Raw genomic sequence first — 18,465 nt, forward strand, 5'->3', positions numbered from 1 at the left:
AGCAATTTTAGCTAGCAGCACAATACGACATTTTTTGCTCCGTCACTTGTGTTCACTTGTGGTTTCCAGTCGTCTTCTGGTCCCCACTCTACCTGGAAACATGGAGACTAAAGCAGCAGAGTCCTGTCTGGGATTTATGTGAATACGACGGTGAAGAAGAGACAAGATATGAAAAAACTAAAACTAAACAGAAAACTAAGCATTTAGAAAAAAAACTAAAACTAACTAGAAAAACACTCAGAGAGCACAGACCTCCGCCAAGGCAGATCAGTGCCCCCCCCAATCACCACCAAAATGTAATCATTTGGTCCTTGTGCCAGTATCAACATTTCTTGAAATTTCCATCCAAATCCGTCCAGAACTTTTTCAGTTATCTGGCACACAGGCAAACCAACGTCGACAAAAACAGAACCTCCTTGGCGGAGGTAAAAAAACTAGCAAACCTGCTCTAAAAAACAATTAAAACTGAATTAGAGAAAAAAGTCAAAAGTAAATAAAACTAAACTATAATGAAAAATCCAAAACTATTAGAACCCTGCTGTACTGACCCAAACCCAGTCCCTTTGGTATGAACCCAGCGTTGACCTCTGCAGAACCTGGACCCTTTTTGGGTTTCCTTGGCACTGAACCTGTTTGGTCTTGTGTAGGTGAATCCATGTTGGTGGTGGAAGAGGGCTCCTTCGCCTGTCTTTGTGGGGGGGTCCTGGGGGCCTCTGACCCCGACAGCCCCCCCAACCAGCTGACCTTTTACCTTGACACCCCGCCTCTGCACGGCTTCCTGGAGAACACGCTGCCAACACCAGGGTCGGAGAAGAGCAACGCCGGCGTCCGAGTAGGTCAGTGTCCGTCTGCTGGTTAAGGATTTCTTTTCTTTTCTTTTTTTTTGTTTTACTTTTTTTGTTTTATTTTATTTCATTTTATTTGGTTTTATTTCTATTATTTATTTTAATTTTACTTTATTTCATTTCATTTAGTTTTTATTTATTTTATTTCATTTTGTTTTATTTCTTTTTGTTTTATTTAATTTAATTTTGTTTTATTTCATTATTTTATTTTTGTTTCATTATTTTATTTTACCATTACAACATCTCACTGTCTTCCCTTTAACTACTGCATCACTGGGGGAAAATACATTTGTGCTGCTAATCACTAATACCTGATCTCAGTCTCACTTTTTTCCCAGAATCCTTCAGCCTCATCCACCTCACCTCTGGTTACATCAACTACGTCCAGTCAGAACACAAAGGGGCGGAGCCCACTGTCGACCAGCTGTCAATCAGCGTGAGTGACGGGCTTTATCGCTCCGCCCCCGTCCCCCTCTACGTCATCATCAGTCCAACCAATGACGAGAAGCCGTCACTGCTGCTCGCCAACTTCACCGTATGTATCAGAGCTGGTTCATGTCAATGTGTGCGTCAGGTTTGTCTTATTAGACTTTTTTTTTAAATTAACTGGACAAATACAACAACTACTCTTCAGCAGGGAGGGCAAACTCATTTTAGGTCAGGGGCCACGTTCAGCCAAATGTAATCTCCACCAGCCAGACCAGTAAAATCCTATCCTAATAACCTATAAATAATGACAACTCCAAATTTTTCTCTTTGTTTTAATCCAAAAAAGTACAATTTTAACAATATTATGCCTAAGCTTCTCATTTCCACATGTGCATTACAATTTACAGATCACACTGAATCTATAAATATACAAAACATTTAGCAACAGGCAGAATATTGATAAAATTGCAAGAAATTTGAGGTTGTTCATGGTTGTTTAGATTGTTGACTTTTTTTGTGAAAGGATAGTTTGTGAAAGTTAACATTTTCATTGTGATATTTTAGTTTTCTCACACTAAAATAAAAAAAATATTTGGAGTTGTTTATAAATTTTTACGTTATTCTTTTACTGTTCCGACCCATTTCAGATCATATTGGTCTGTATGTGGAACCTGAACTACAATGAGTTGGACATTCATTATTTTTAATATCTTCAGTGTAATTTTTGCATTTGACAAATTCATCCCATGGGCTGGACTGGACCCTTTGGTGGGCCGGTTTTGGCCCTTGGGCTGCATGTCTGATCTGCCTTGGCGGAGGTCTGCGCTCAGAGTGCTTTTCTAGTTTGTTTGTCTGTTAGCAAGATAACTCAAAAAGTTATGGACGGATTTTGATGAAATTTTCAGGAAATATTGATACTGGCACAAGGAACAAATGATTAAATTTTGGTGGTGATGTGGGGTGGGGTGGGGTGGGGTGGGGGGATGACTTTGGAGGTCTGTGCTCTCCGAGTGCTTTTCTTGTTACCATATTTTCCGGACTATAAGCTGCTATTTTTTCTCACTCACGTTTTGAACCCTGCGGCTTATACAACGATGCAGCTTGAGTATAGATTTTTACGGGCTAACAGCCTCCAGGGAGCACTGTAGCAGGAAGTGCAAAAGTGAGACAGACAGATGGAAGAGGGGATGAAGAGGAGAAGTTTTAATCTGAACTTTGAACAGTCATTTTATGTGTCATACACAAACCCTCATCATGGAAAACACACGAAGAAATGCATATGATGCAGCTGTGAAGTTCAAAGCGATCGATGTGTCTGTAAAGAAGGAAATAGAGCTGCAGCACTGAAGTGCCATTGAGCAACAACGGAAGAGACATGTAGAAGGAGTGTGACGGAGCCTTTCTGCGGATGTTCAGCTGAAGAACACTGAAGAAGATGACTGCAGTGGTTTAATGAGCAGAAGAAGATGAAGATACAGATCAGTGACTGTTCTGGATTTGTGAACCAGCCTGTTCCTGACGTTTACTGCCGTGGTACAGACACTGTTTGGAAAAAAGCAGTGAAGGGATGGAGCTAAATATTTAAACCATCTGTCTGTGTAAATATCTCATGTTACAACGTGGACACCTGTGGCTTATATTCAGGTGCAGCCTATATACGTACAAATGTGTTTTTTCTTTTAAAATTTGGTGGGTGTGGCTTATATTCAGGTGTGCTCTATAGTCCGGAAAATATGGTACCTATATCTTTGTACAGCACTCTGGGCACCTTGTGTTATTTTAACTGTGCTATATAAATCAACTTGACCTGGACCTTAAAACCATCTTCATTTCAGCTTCGTGGTGGTTCCACTTGTTGTTTACTTCCTGTTGTTGCAGGTGAAGGAGGGCGGGATGCGGGAGCTGACGCCGTCCATCCTCAACGCTTTTGACCTGGACGCTCCTCCAGATCTCCTGACTTTCACCGTGTCGGAGCCTCCGGCCCACGGCCGCTTCATCAACGGCATCTACGGCACCGAGATCAGCCGATACAAGGAGATGGGAGCCGATGTGCTGCAGAGGAGCCTCCCCGTCACCTCCTTCACCCTGCAGGAGCTCCGACAAGGTCAGACCATACGCTGTAGACCAGGACTCATTAACCCTTTCATACATGCAGTAAAACCTTAGTCAAATTTTTTTCCTGGGTGTTTTTTTTTAAGACATGAAAAAAATGATGCAATTGATTTTTTTTTTTTTTTTTTTTTTTTTGCTAACATACATAAATGTTCACTCAGCTGGACACCATGAGTTAAACATTTGAGGCAAAGAAATATGTATTTAACAAAAATCAGAAAATGAAACTTGTGTAAAAACTATGAAATATTTTTTTTAATGCAGCTAATCTGATGTCACATTTTAACATATTCTAATACTAGTTGTTACTGACTTTATAGAGATAATATGCAAAAAAAATACTTCTGGTTTAAAAAATTGTTAATTCCACTGTAATTACAATAGTTAATTAGTTTCCACTAAAACATGTTGGTGCAGATCAGGTTTATCCAGAACAGTAAAGTTAAATAAATATGTGGAATTTTTACCAATGATATTAATCCTTAAATATTACTTGATGCTTTCATATTTTTCCACCTTCGGGGGTGGGGGTGTAGTGCCCCATAATGGGAGGGAGGCTTATATACATTGCATAAGTAGTAGGGGTATGAATGCAGCGGACGTTACTACCAAAGACTGGGGGAGGCGGATTTGCCATTGAGATAACATGCTGCTTGATATTGATACTTTATATCAGTGGTTCTTAACCTGGGTTCGATCAAACCCTAGGGGTTCGGTGGGTCAATCTCAGGGTTTCGGCGGAGGTCAAGACACACACTCGACAACAGCAGAAGTCACACTGATTTGCAGTAAATATTCATTATTATTGTAGCCTGATGGAAATTAGGTGATGGGTGTGTGTTAAAATGTTAAAAATGATAAATAGCATAAATACAATAAGTTCATTATTGGAATACATAAGGTTAAAAATTAAAACCATTTCAGTCTGGTAGTATTAAAAAAGGTCATGTCTTTGTGAAAAGGTATGTAATTTGTTGTGAGTTCATGCACTGTATTGGTTTTGTTCTTTGAACACTGTGTTGTTAATGCACAGTTCATTTTGTGCACCAGTAAAACATACGCCTGTGTCTTGAATTTGAAAAAAAATCATATTTTATTTTTTAATAAAGAAGGGTTCGGTGAATGTGCATATGAAACTGGTGGGGTTCAGTACCTCCAACAAGGTTGAGAACCACTGCTTTATATAGACTAACACCCCCCATTTCAGTCTCAGCCCCCCCCTCTCAGCTTTCTAACTGGCCCCCGACAGTGTCCCAACACCCCCCTCAACAAACACTGGTTTAATACCTGCTGATCCACTAACTCTATTAATACACATAAATTATTAGTATAAAATGCAGTTTGTCATCTTTTATGACCCATTTGGGCATTCAGAGTTCATGTATAGTATAGTATTTATTCAGACAGTTTCTTCTTGAGGTGGAGATGGTGTTGTTTATAGGGTATAATTCCATTCTTTTATTGGTCCGATCCAGTCAGGATCAAACTGGGCTGAATGTGACACCTGGACTAAATGAGTTTGACACCCCTGATTTAATGTGTAATATCAGAAAACACATTTTCATTTGTGGGAGTGCTTCTTATATATCTAGGATGTTAAACATATGGCCCGTGGGCCAAAACCGGTCCACCACAGGTTCCAATCATGCCCATGGGATGAATTTTCAAAGAGCAAAATTTATACTGAAAACATTAACAGTCAATGGTGTCAAACTCATTTCAGCCCAGTTTGATCATAAGTGGGTTCAACTTGTAAAATATTGTCAGGTTAACCTATAAATAATGACAACTCCACATTACAAACTGCAAAATGTGAACAATATTCTGCCTGTTACTAAATAAATTGTGTGTATTTTTCTTAAGAAATTTCTGGTTGTTTAGGTTATTCAAAATTTTTTGTGAAAGGAATGTTTGCAAATGTTGACATTTTAACATTGTCATAAATTAATTTAACTTTTTTGCACTAAAACAAAGAGACAAATTTGGAATTGTCAATGTTTATAGGTTATTGTTCTTTTATTTTACTGGTCCGGCCCACTTGGGGTCATATTGAGCTGAATGTGGAACCTGAACTAAAATGAGTTTGACAGCCCTGGTCTATATGATTGTGATGTGGTTTCCATCTGCAGAGTTCTAATTCGTCCTCCCCCTCCTCCCTCCGCAGGCATGAAGATCATGTACATGCACGATGACACGGAAACCCTGAAGGACGCCGTGGTGCTGCGGCTGACAGATGGCGTCCACACAGTCCAGGGGACGGCGCAGGTCACCGTACTGCCGGTCAACGACGAGAAGCCGCGACTCATCAAGTACAAACACACAGATGTGGATTCCACACTTTAACTGGATTTGGTTGTTAAATGGTTTTTCGTTTGACATCATTAGAAACATGTGAATGTTTGAGGTTTTATATGTTTTGTTTCATTTATTACCCTTTGGCCAACTCTGGCCAGAGGGGTATTGTAACTGTTTTGTCGTCTGTCTGTCCATCCGTCTGTTTGTCCATTCTGGCCAAGGGGTATTAAAAGTGCACAGCAGGTTATGTTTTGTTTTAAAATCAGGTTTCTGGGGAATATTAATGCAGCTCCAAAATCTATGAATGTGAAAAAAGCATCATTTACCCTTACATGAAATGGTAAAAACAGGATCAAATGAGTAAATGCAACTTCATTAAAATATTAAATATGTTAACACGACTCGGGCTGTCTTGATCACTAATCCTTAGTTTGTCAAAGAAAACATTATCAGGGTTGTCATAAGTGACAAAAACTAAGACTAAAGCAGTGAAAAGGCATTTTGTTAAATTAAATAAGAATAAAAACAGTTGCAAAACATACAAAAAAAAATCATATTCTATTAATTTTTGATGTCATGCCGTCTTTAATCTGACCATTTTCAGGATTAAAAAAATGAAACTTTCCTCCTATTATAACTGAAAAACTCACACTAAAACTAAATAAAACTCAGCTAAATCTAGTCAATAAGAATCAAATTAAAACTACTTACCCACTTGACGTTAAAGGTGTTCTATGTAGTATTAATACTTCAATCTCTGACCAGCAGGGGTCAGTCTGGTACCAGAACACCAACAAATCAACTCTGTGTATCCACTAGGGATGGGAATTGATAAGAATTTAACTTTCCCGATTCCATTATCAATTTTGCTTATCGATTTGATTCCTTATCGATTCTCATCGGGTGAGGGAATAAAAGAGTACAAATGCGTGTGTTTGCATTAACTGTCTTTTGTATTTCCATTTCTACACAGAAAATATAATATATACAGTATGCACAAATAATAACAGGTGATGCCGGGCCCGGTTTCAGGGGGGGTCACCGTACAGTGAAAGTGAAACTTGAGACACTTCACTAATTCCTCTGTCTCCCGTTGTTGTGCACCTCCTTTCCTTTGCCTTACCTTTGGAAACTTTTATTTGAGGGGGCAGGACGTTTGTTGCCCGCACCAGAACCAGGCCCGGATGACAGCCTGGTGTTCGCTCTACTGCTACATTCACAAGCGTTGCTAAGTAGCAAATCAAATACGTGACATTCCTGTAAATGAGTCACATGCTGTGGACGAATGTTTGAGCAGACTGAAGGGATTTCACCCTTTTGAAGAAATGGAAGCTTTGCTAGTGTGACAAGTGGCCCAGGTGTTGTCTTTTTGGAGTGTTTCTGCCTCAACGCCATGTTGGCTACGTTCTGACCAAAACAATGCAGCGTGCATGTGACGTCATCGTGCATGTGCAGTGAAGGCGGAATCAATAAGCAGAATTGTTAAGCAGGCAGGCAAACGATTCCAAGGAATCAAGCTACTGGGAACCTGTACTCCCATCCCCAGGCTGGATTGGAGCCTTGGCGGCTGCATTTGGCCCCCGGGCTGCATGTTTGAGACCCCTGATATCGACCCTATTCATACGCCTACTTGTGTATGAGTGTGTGTGTGTGAATGGGTGAATGTGAAGAATTGTAAAGTGCTTTGAGCACCATGAAGATTTATAAAATGTGCTATATAAGTTCAGTCCATTTACCAAGTGACAAGCTTGAAAAAAGTGGAAAATACTGATATTTGCAATAAAATGCAGAGAGTTAAATTAAAATGAATAAAACACAGTTCAAAGCAAAAACATTTGAAGTCATAAAACCGTAAATGCTGCAGATAGACCCTTTAAAAGAGGAGAAACATTGTTAATAATTGTCTTAAATGATGTTGTTTGTGCACTTCAGTTGAGTTTGTACTTTCTCAGATGTGCTTCAACAGGAATGCAGTGTAATTAGCAGAACTGGCAGCTGCTGCGGTGAAATAATGTGACACTCAGAGAATCCCAGCAGGACGTTGCCTGGTCTTGGGGGGGTTTGGGGGGGTGGGGGGTTAACCTGTGTGCACATGTGGCCGGTTGCTTTGCTTCACTGGGTGTTTACAGAGGAAAAGTTCCCCCTCCTTCCTCCTCATTTTGTGTAGTGATTGGGAATTTGCATCCTTGACTGGGCTCCCCATGCCATCCCATCATGCCCCCTCCCCTCCCTTCCCCTCCCCTCGCCGTGCGGTCCCCAGGTCGGCAGTCGGTGTGCGTGGGTGCGTTGGCACAGGCTGGGCTGGTACTGTAAAGGCCACCGAGGCGGAAGTAACGCCCAGACTTGGCAGATGCCGGCCTCCTTGTTTCTGTGCTCCTGCAGGATGGACGTGGCAGCTTCGCTCCTGTTGGAGTTTAGTTCCAAATGACGAAGCAGCCAGACGGTTTCTGATGTTCAACCCCCCCCACCCCCCACCCTGTAGCACCCTCAGCACCACCCGCATCTCCATGATCCCACAGCTCTCACACTAACTTTAACTTTGTCGCGTCGGATGTTTGATTCGCACCTTTTTTTCGTGTCCGTTCTCAGACTTCGCAGGTATTTCATTGAAAACTTTCCTTCTGTTTCCTAATGCTGGAAAATTCTTATTATTATCTTATATTATAAAAGGAAAGTGGACTCTGTTTGATCATTAAAATCATGATTTCTTACTTTTTTCTGTAAATGTTTTTATTCACAACAGAAATAACAGTTCAGTGAACCCACACAGAGCTGTAAAAGTGGAAATGAAACTGGTCTTGTGTTGTTTTTCGTGGTTGTTTCAGGAACGCCGGGCTGGACGTGGACTCTGGTGAGCGTAGGGTGATCTCCAGCGTCACTCTGGAGGCTGAGGACCTGGACACGCCCACACATCAGGTGTTCTACTTCCTCAACACGGTGCCGCGCTTCGGCAAACTGCAGTTCAAGGCAGGTTTATGGATTGTACATTTACAGTGTCTTTAGAGAAAGTACAGCTGATTTTCAACTTGTGCATTTGGAGGGATGGGTTTCTCCTTGGTGTTCAGATGGCTTAGGTGCAGTTTGGACTCTAGCAGTTGTAGAAGAAAGTTTTTCAATCAAGGTTCAAGGTTACTTTATTTATACCAGTGGGTAGTTTTGTTTTGCAGACAGTGATTACATTTAGCTTTACAACAAAACACATATTGAACCTGTGTAGGTACTTGATTGAATGCCAAGACAAAGAGAGGTCAGTGTTCCACCATTCATCAGTACAGCAGCATGGATAAGTAAAAGGATAAAATAAATAACATCAAGTAAATAAAAACAAGATGCAATAAAACATAATAAAAAACTCAAGAAGTTAAAAACAGTCTCTGGGATAAAAACCAGGATAAGAACATAAAATTTAAAAATTAGAGAAATACATAGTAGGAATCCTTCAACAGAAGAGAAGATAATCCTTTACTAGGGGGCTTCAAAACAAAGAACACAGCTTTGACATGGTTTGAATCTCATGGCCTTCAGTTTTATACAGCCTTTGTCTTTGTTAGTAAATTCTTCAAACATTTATTAATTCATTTTTTAATATTTGAAATATTTAAAAATATGCCATTCCTTCTAATGGTCCACATTTTGATGGTTTATAACATGTAAATGGTTACAGATATTAGTATAGTTACTGTTGAGCACTGGTATATGGACTTCCATTTGGGTCCATGACCTTTGACCTGGAGTGACCTTGAAGGCTCAAACACAATGTCACCAATGTCTAGATTTCAACAGTCTTCTCTGAAACTTCAGGTCAGATTAGTTTCAAATTTAAATGCATCTTCCTTGGGACAGTGTCTACAGAGTTTGGTCACAGTTTTCAGATATTTAGATTTTGGAATTTTTGACAAACTTTTTAAATACAAAAAATGTTTGTTTCCTTCTAATGGTCCATATTTTGATGGGTTTATAACATGTAAATGGTTACAGATATCAATATAGTTCCTATTGATCACTGATAGAAGTCATATACGGACAGTGACTGGATGAGTTCAGTTGTCCTCCAGTGGAAGTCCCTCCCACTTCTATAGTTAGACTGATGTGCATCCAGAACCACAGGACTGGAACATAGAGACAGAACCTGACAACCTCACACAAGTTGCTTCTCTGTTGGACATCTGCGCAAAACTTTACCGATATTTTACTAAATGTTGAAAAAACAGAAGTGCATAATGTCGGTTTTTCCATTAAATCACAAATGCAATGATTTATTTATTTATTCTCGCGAGATGACGTGAGAAGTTATTCCATAAACATGGCGACAAACTAAAATATGGTGTTAATTTACAGATAGATTCATTATTATTATATATTACCCCTCTGTCTCGTACTAAATTAAAAAAATGATGTGGTTTCCTGGTGTGTCCACACATACCGCACCATGTTTCTTCTTCGCTTGTTGTAATGAATGTCGACGTCCATTTTTTTTAAATTCACCTGACTCTAGTTGCAAATAATGGTCTTTCCAGTGCAGTTTTGCGTGATATACCATTTGCATTACGCCCGAAAAACCACCTCTTGCCAGTGCAAAAACTTTTAATTGAAAATGAGACTTTTGGTGAAGTTGTCATTTTTCCATTACGTAAAATTTTATGCGCAAATTATATTTGCGCAATTTGAGGGTCAGTGGAAAAGTGACCACATTCAGCTGGGGATTGATTCAGATAGAACATGACGCTGACATACAGGGACATTGGTTCTATTTTTTACAACTGTCCTTTTTCCACAAACCTTTTGAAGCCCCCTTATATTAGTCCTACAATGGAGAAATATGCAGTTTTTATTATGATACACAGTATGTGCCAAAAAATTGGATAAGCACAGCATCCTAAAAGCTGAAGTTTGATGTTGGCCAACTGCAAATGATTATATATATCACAGGAAAAATCACTGTTTACTTTTCAACAGAATTCTACTTGATTCAACTGAAAGAAATCCTTAAAAAAACAAAAAAAACAAACAATTTCCCAGGGAATGACTGGTATTAGACAAACCAGAGGTGCTCATGGAGAGGGCATGAACAATAGAAAAAAGACAAAAATCCAGGCACTCACTTGGTTGGAAAAATTAGAAATTGTAAAAAGCCTTTATTTCATGAGGGCCTGTAGATTAATTCTTTGGGGCTGGAGTTAAAAACACACCAACGTGTGTCTGCATGAGCCCTCTTCAGGGTGTTGAAAGAAAGCAAAGAAATCCTTATTGAGGGTAAAAATCTCAACAACAAACAACTTAAACAAATGCAGCTAACAACGAAATAAATAGAGAATCTCGGTTTATTTAACCCTTTAACCCCTGAGCCCTGATTCCAGGTAAAGGTGTGTCAGTTTCAGGTTCATTAAAGCTGCTGTGAGTATGTGTTTGTGTTTTTTTTCTTCAGTGGTTTTGTTTTACTGTGTGTTTTAGGGTCAAAACAGGTGGAAGTACAGAAAAAGACAAAGAGAGGAACTGACATTTGACAGGTTTGAACTAAATAAGGCACTAGAATATACATCAGTAAGAGATTTAGGATGTTGAACCTCAACTGTGAACTGGAACACACTGAACAACAAAGATTTGAATTCGGACCCAGTAGTTTTTGTTTTGGGGCTCTTTTTTTTTTTTTTTTTTTTTTCTAAATCAGTCCAGCTGCTTTTTGGCACCTGGTTGAACTTCATAAAGCAGTTATACGGTCAAAACTCGGTAAAAACGCAGAAAAAAAAATAAAGGAAAATCATGACAACACTGGAAAAAACAGTAAAAACAAAAAACGACCAGGGAAATGGTGTAAAAAAAACAAAACAAAAAAGGCCAAACCATTTATTTTTATAGTGAGTCGGTCTCATTCACTGCTCTGTGTTTGACCCTCCATTCCACAGGGGGTAGGGGGAGCACTGAGCATGCTCAGATGTCAATGGAAAGAACAAGGTCAATTCTATCAGTGCACTTTAAAAATTTTTCCTATTGAGCAAACGGTTAAATTTTAATTAATGTTTAAAATAAATCATTCATTCAGAACGCTCACCACAGACACGTCAGGGGTTAAAAGGGTTAAATAGATCAAACCTGAACGGGTTTTCATGTGGATGTTTTTTGTCGATTCTACAGACGGCGTCGGGCTGGACCGAGTTGTCGGCCGGTCAGAACTTCACTCAGGACGACGTGGAGATGAACCGTCTGTGGTACGGCCATACCGCCTCCACCAGCGCCACCGGGTTCAAAGGTCACGACAGCTTCCGCTTCACCCTCAGTGACCTGGACAATGAGTCCACCTCGCAGAGCTTCTTCATCTCAGTCCGCACCGTGCAGAAAGGTCAGAGGTCAAACATGACAGACAGAGGATGTTCATACTACATACACCACATTTGTACTGAAGAACGGGAGCTGAAATATGGAGAAAATGGAAGAATATTTACCTACAATGAGTTTATTTGAATCCACTTTCTCATATTGAAACAGTGATTTCATGCATCTGGTCTTTCACGTGACTTTACCTGGGGTTTCTACTTTTGTCATTTGATTATTTTACTCATTTCATTGAATTTATTGCATTATTTGACAGGACAGTGTCCAATTTAAATCAGAGTTGGTCAGTGGGGTTTGATCTTGCCTGAGTAAATATAAAGACACAATATGAGTGTTTGCATTTATCATGAATGTGTGCAGGTGTTGGTACAAAACAGGAAATGGCTCAGTTTTAAAAATAAAAACTCATGAAGATCACACTTCTTCTTGAGGTAAAAACATACAATTGATGCATTTTGTCTTACGGTAAAAACACTTTAACATTGCGCTTTTTTTTCAGATAAAATCACACAAACATCGCATTTTGTCTTAAATATCAAAACACTTTAACATTATACTTTTTTTTAACATAAAAACACTAAAACATCACATTTGGTCTTAAAGGTAAAAACACAGCAATATAAGATTTAATAATCCTGTTGAAATGATGGAAACATGAAAGGAATTTTCTGTGAACATTTTTGCATTTTCATTCTGGATCAACTTTTGCCACTTTCTAATTATCTGTGTTAATTACATTAAAGTATTTTGCTTAAATAAACCATAATGTGGGTGTAAATTTGCAGTTTATTTGCATATGAACATAATTTGTAAGAGACGATAACTTTTTTTTCCGCTGAATTTTTTTATGTTAAATAAACAAAAGGAGCCATAACCAGGTTTGCATGAACACATTCATCGTCCCTGTGATGGTGCAGGTCTCTGTAGGCCCAGTGGTGGCCGGTGGGGGCTCATGTATTATTGAGACACCCCCCCCCCCCCCCTTCACCGTGCCAGCTTTGCCAGTCGGGTGAACACATCGTGAGGCCTCGGCCCTTCTGGCCCTGAGCCCTCTGATCCTGGAGGAGCCGAGGTGACAAACGCTCTGCAGCCACCGACCTCCACGGCCGCTGAATAATTAACGCGGGTGAGGGGGGTGGGAGCAGCTGTGGAGGGGCGTCGCATCGCCTCCTCTGGGTGCTCCCCCTCCTACAACAACACTCACTTTTAGGGTTTTTAGTTGCTTTAGTTTAAGTTGAGCCTCCGTTTGTCTTCTTTCTACAGTGGGAGTGTCCAGCTCATTTTAGTTCAGGTTCCACATTCAGCCCAGTATGATCTCCAGTGGACCGGACCAGCAAAATAATAGAATTGTAGTCTATAAACTAGGAAAGCACTCAAAGAGCACGGACCTCCACCAAGGCAGATCAGCCCCTTCCCCAATCACCACCAAAATTTAATCATTTGTTCCTTGTGCCAGTATCAACATTTCCTGAAAATTTCATCCAAATCCCTCCATAACTTTTTGAGTTATCTTGCACAAAGACAGACAGACAAACCCCGATGAAAATGTAACGTCCGCTGTTTCATTTGGCAAAGGTAATAATCAACCACATTTTATTTATATAGCACCAAATCATAACAAAAGTTATCCCATAACACTTTACATACAGAGCTGGTCCAAACCGGACTCTCTAGCCAACTCAGTGACAACTCCAAGTTTTGACCTCCATCAAGGAAGTTATGTTTTTGCCAGCGTTGGTTTGTTTGTCTGCCTGTCTGTCCGTGTGCAAGATAACTCAAAATGGATTTGGATGAAAATTTCAGGAAATGTTGATACTGGCACAAGGAACAAATGATTAAATTTTGGTGGTGCTTGGTGGCGGGGGGGTCACCGATCTACCTTGGCGGAGGTCTGTGCTCTCCGAGTGCTTTTCTAGAAAAGACGGTGCAGACCCCCGCCAAGGCAGATCAGTGGGCCCCTGTGCCCCCCCCCCACACCTGATCACAACCCAAAATTTAACCATTTGTTCCTTGTGCCAGTATCAACATTTCCTGAAATTTTCATCCAAATCCGGGGGGAATGATCTGCCTTGGCAGAGGTCTGCGCTCTCCGAGTGCTTCTAGTTATCTATGTTTTGGTGCAAAAAAAAACAAAAAACAAACCCATTAATTTATGAAAATATTTACATTTACAAACTATTCAAACAAAAAAGATGTGTATGACCTGAAAAAAAAAAGAAATTTCTTCAGAAAAATAAATGCAATTTTAACTAGAAAAGCACTTCTGCCAAGGCAGATCAGTTCCCCCCCCCCCAGCACCAACATTTAATCATTTGTTCCTTGTGTCAGTATCATTTCCTCAAATTTTCATCCAAATCTGTCCAATACTTTTTGAGTTATCTTGCACACAGACAGACAGACAAACAAACCAACCAGTGCCGGCAAAAACAGAACCTCCTTGGTGGAGGTAACAATATTATGCCTCACACAACCAACACTGGACATTGGATTTAAAACTGTAACCAGTAGCTCAACCAATAACTTTTCTAAAAATAATGCAAACCAAAAAAACCCCAGAAAATGAAACTATTCCTTCACAAACCCTTTGATCTTTGCCCTCTGGCCGTCCTCAGGTGCCATCACGCTGCTGTCCAAGTCTGTGAGTCTGATGGAGGGGCAGCGGGTGGTCCTGAGCACCCACGTCCTGCTGGCTTCGGACTCTGCGGGACGCCCCGAGGAGCTGGTCTACACCGTGACGGTCCCGCCGCGTCACGGCCTCGTCCACGCTGTCCAGCGTCAGGGCGTCCCTCTGCTCAGCTTCACCCAGCTGGACGTGGCCGCTCACCGGGTCTGCTACACCCACGACAACAGCCACGACGCCCAGACCGACTCCTTCAGGTCAGACGAGTGAAGCCGCATTTCACGTAATCACATGCAAAGTAAACAACCATTCTGTTGTATTTGTAGTTTAAATTTGACTATTTATACTATAAAAGGGAGTGGACTCTGTGTGTATGTGTGTGTGTGTGTGTGTGTGTCTTGGGCATCACAAAATTTGAAAAGAGCTGAATGCTGTAGTTTGGTATATTTATATATTTTTGTTTACGGAAGAGACTAGTGAAAATGGCAAATTGATAGGACCAATATTTTGTGAGATTTTAGTAATATTGAAAACAACAGCCTTATAATCACGTTGCTATGCCCAGAATCATATGAATGCTTTGGCGTTGACTGCTGGACAAATGTAGTACAGCATGCATGAATACACAACAAATATCCATGCTGAGGGACCGGGATGTGGATTTTAAAAACACCCCCCCTTTCCCATCCCACCTTCGGTACTGACAATGATGAAGTCCAGGATCTAGACCCCTTGGTTCCCCATGGGTCAACACACTAGTTTATAAGATAAGGTTAGATAAGATAAAGTAGGGTGAGATAAATTAAGATAAGATGATCTCAGACAAGGTAAGTCAAATTAAGATAAACTAGAAGCACTCGGAGAGCGCAGACCTCCGCCAAGGCTGATCAGTGGCCCCCCCCGTGGGCCCCCCCCACCCCCGATCACCACCAAAATTTAATCATTTCTTCCTTATCCCATTTCCAACAACCCTGAAAATTTCATCCAAATCTGTCCATAACTTTTTGAGTTATGTTGCACACTAACGGACAGACAAACAGACAAACAAACCCTGGCAAAAACATAACCTCCTTGGCGGAGGTAATTAAGATAAGATAAATGAAGATAAGAGAAGATATACTTTATTTATCCCCTAAATAACAATAATAATAAATAAAGTAACAAGTGTGCAAGTAAGTGACATTGGTCAGATACAAAAGTCAGCTTAAAGCAGGAAAAATGGGGAAAAAGAGGAATTCCTCTTCAGGACATTAACCCATGAAGAGCTAGAAGCACTCAGAGAGTGCAGACCTCCGCCAAGGCTGATCAGTGGCCCCCCCCGTGGGCCCCCCCCACCCCCGATCACCACCAAAATTTAATCATTTCTTCCTTATCCCATTTCCAACAAACCCTGAAAATTTCATCCAAATCTGTCCATAACTTTTTGAGTTATGTTGCACACTAACGGACAGACAAACAGACAAACAAACCCTGGCAAAAACATAACCTCCTTGGCGGAGGTAATTAAGATAAGATAAATGAAGATAAGAGAAGATATACTTTATTTATCCCCTAAATAACAATAATAATAAATAAAGTAACAAGTGTGCAAGTAAGTGACATTGGTCAGATACAAAAGTCAGCTTAAAGCAGGAAAAATGGGGAAAAAGAGGAATTCCTCTTCAGGACATTAACCCATGAAGAGCTAGAAGCACTCAGAGAGTGCAGACCTCCGCCAAGGCTGATCAGTGGCCCCCCCCCCCCCCCCCCGTGGGCCCCCCCACCCCCGATCACCACCAAAATTTAATCATTTCTTCCTTATCCCATTTCCAACAAACCCTGAAATTTCATCCAAATCTGTCCATAACTTTTTGAGTTATGTTGCACACTAACGGACAGACAAACAGACAGACAAACAAACAGACAAACAAACAAACAAACCCTGGCAAAAACATAACCTCCTTGGCGGAGGTAACCAGTTTGACCTCTATGTCATCTCCCAAACAAATTCAGTTTTCTTATGTGATATGTCAGCGTTTATTGTAATATTATCTTCTCCATTTGTTTTTTTTTTTCCAGTGAAAATCAGTTATTTTCTCATATTTAATTTGCTGATCATGTAGATCTTTATAAAAGCTCGGTATAAAGTTGAGGGTTATTATATCAGAAACAGACAAAAACTGATGAAGAAGCGACTTTTTCAACAAAATCTATCATTAACTGAACATAAACCCAGTGTGTCCATCCACTGTCATTGATCCAACTCCATGGGTTTGACTGGTGAATCAGTGTTGGAGAAGATGACAGTGTTTCCATGGTAACTACAGAGCCTCTGAACGTCCAAATGGGTCATATCTGATGACCATGAAAAGACGAATAACTGTATTTTACACCAATTATTGACATGGATTGATAGGATTAGTGAATCAACAGGTATTAAACAGTTTAGATCAGTGGATGGTTTTGGTCGGCAGCAGCAGCTGTTTGAGGGTTAATAAACAGAACCAAAATACATAAATATAATATGAGAATGGTAGAATAAGAGTCAAAAAGAAAAAAAAAAAAAATCTAATGAATCAACAGTGAAAATAATGGTCCCTAATCAGCCTAATTCTGGCCTTGGTTCATGTTTATTAGCTGCATATGTCACTGCTGACTGGGATTGTGAAAAAATGCCCACATCAGGAGAATAACTGGCACATTATCTGCCTCCATATTGGGGAGGGGTATTTGTGTGAAGTATCACACACAACATTTGGCCGACAAAAGCAAAACGGGCAAGCGAGACGAGAGAGAAAGTAGAAAAAAAAAAGAGCCCAGACGAGAGGCTTTTTCTGCTGCGGTGTGTTTATCTGCTTTTCCAGCCAATTTGGCAGCAGGCAGGGCTTTTAGTCAGGGGAGGGTGTGTGTGTGTGTGGGGGGGGGGTAGTGTGCTTGGGTTTGTCACCCAAGACCTCTGCTGCCCCGACCGGCTGGCGATCTGGCTCCAGACGACGGGGGACAGACTGACTGACAGGTAGAGGCGGGTCAAAGGTCACATGACATGATAGTTGTGTGTGATGAGGCCGACGCTGTGGCAGATCAGGTATTTACAGAGCGTCAGCGTTCGAACCTGTTCAGTCGAAGCTTACTGTCGTTTGGAGGCCGACGTCCAGATCTGCTGATGCTCTGAGGTTAGTCTGGGTTTAGCTGCTGCTCCTTCACCAGTAAAGAGTCACTGACACACGTTTAACATTTCAGACATACACTATATAGACAAAAGTTTGTGGACACGTTGAATTCAGGTGTTTCTTTTCTAACAGGGGTCTGGGATACAAAACAATAATGACTAATGTCAGAATAGAGTTTTATATTATGGGATAAATATCATTGCATTGGTTAGTTTGGTTTAAATTGTTATCTTTGGTTCTAAAATGCCTCTGAGATGGTTTTTACTTCATTTCTCTCCACATTGATTTTTTTTTTTTATCCATGACAATGATTTTATTAATTTATTTTTTTAAAATTTTGTTTTTATTGAAAAAGGTGACAAAATATCTCCAACATTACCATTCATACAGATATTATTGTACCATTCTAGTACAGTGACATCACCAAGATATAGACTTACAAAAATATATAAGTAATATGAACCTTAAAGACCGATAGTAAAGTCCGATGGATACCACTCCAATACTGGTGCATCTTGGGACAGTCCCACAACACATGACAAGGATTCACCTCCTTTGATCCACACTGTCTCCAACACTCAGAAGGGCCATTTCTGTATTTACCCTGATGGGGTGTCTTAAAATATCTAACAACATTTTTTCAACAATGCTCTCTCCATTCTAACAAATTGGTAGAAGACCACTG

General features: G+C 40.3%; 1 protein-coding gene across 1 annotated transcript in view; it reads left to right on the top strand.

The window, feature by feature from the left end:
• Positions 1-18,465, top strand: part of LOC115417988 (FRAS1-related extracellular matrix protein 1-like) — a 106,906-nt gene that overhangs the window by 57,227 nt on the left and 31,214 nt on the right. The window contains 7 exon segments of the mRNA XM_030132255.1: positions 648-836; positions 1,184-1,380; positions 3,153-3,378; positions 5,551-5,695; positions 8,507-8,648; positions 11,814-12,018; positions 14,624-14,888. Coding sequence (XP_029988115.1) covers positions 648-836; positions 1,184-1,380; positions 3,153-3,378; positions 5,551-5,695; positions 8,507-8,648; positions 11,814-12,018; positions 14,624-14,888 — 1,369 coding nt within the window.

The sequence above is a fragment of the Sphaeramia orbicularis genome, chromosome 4 (assembly GCF_902148855.1).
Source record: "Sphaeramia orbicularis chromosome 4, fSphaOr1.1, whole genome shotgun sequence".
In the NCBI taxonomy this organism is placed as follows: domain Eukaryota; kingdom Metazoa; phylum Chordata; class Actinopteri; order Kurtiformes; family Apogonidae; genus Sphaeramia; species Sphaeramia orbicularis.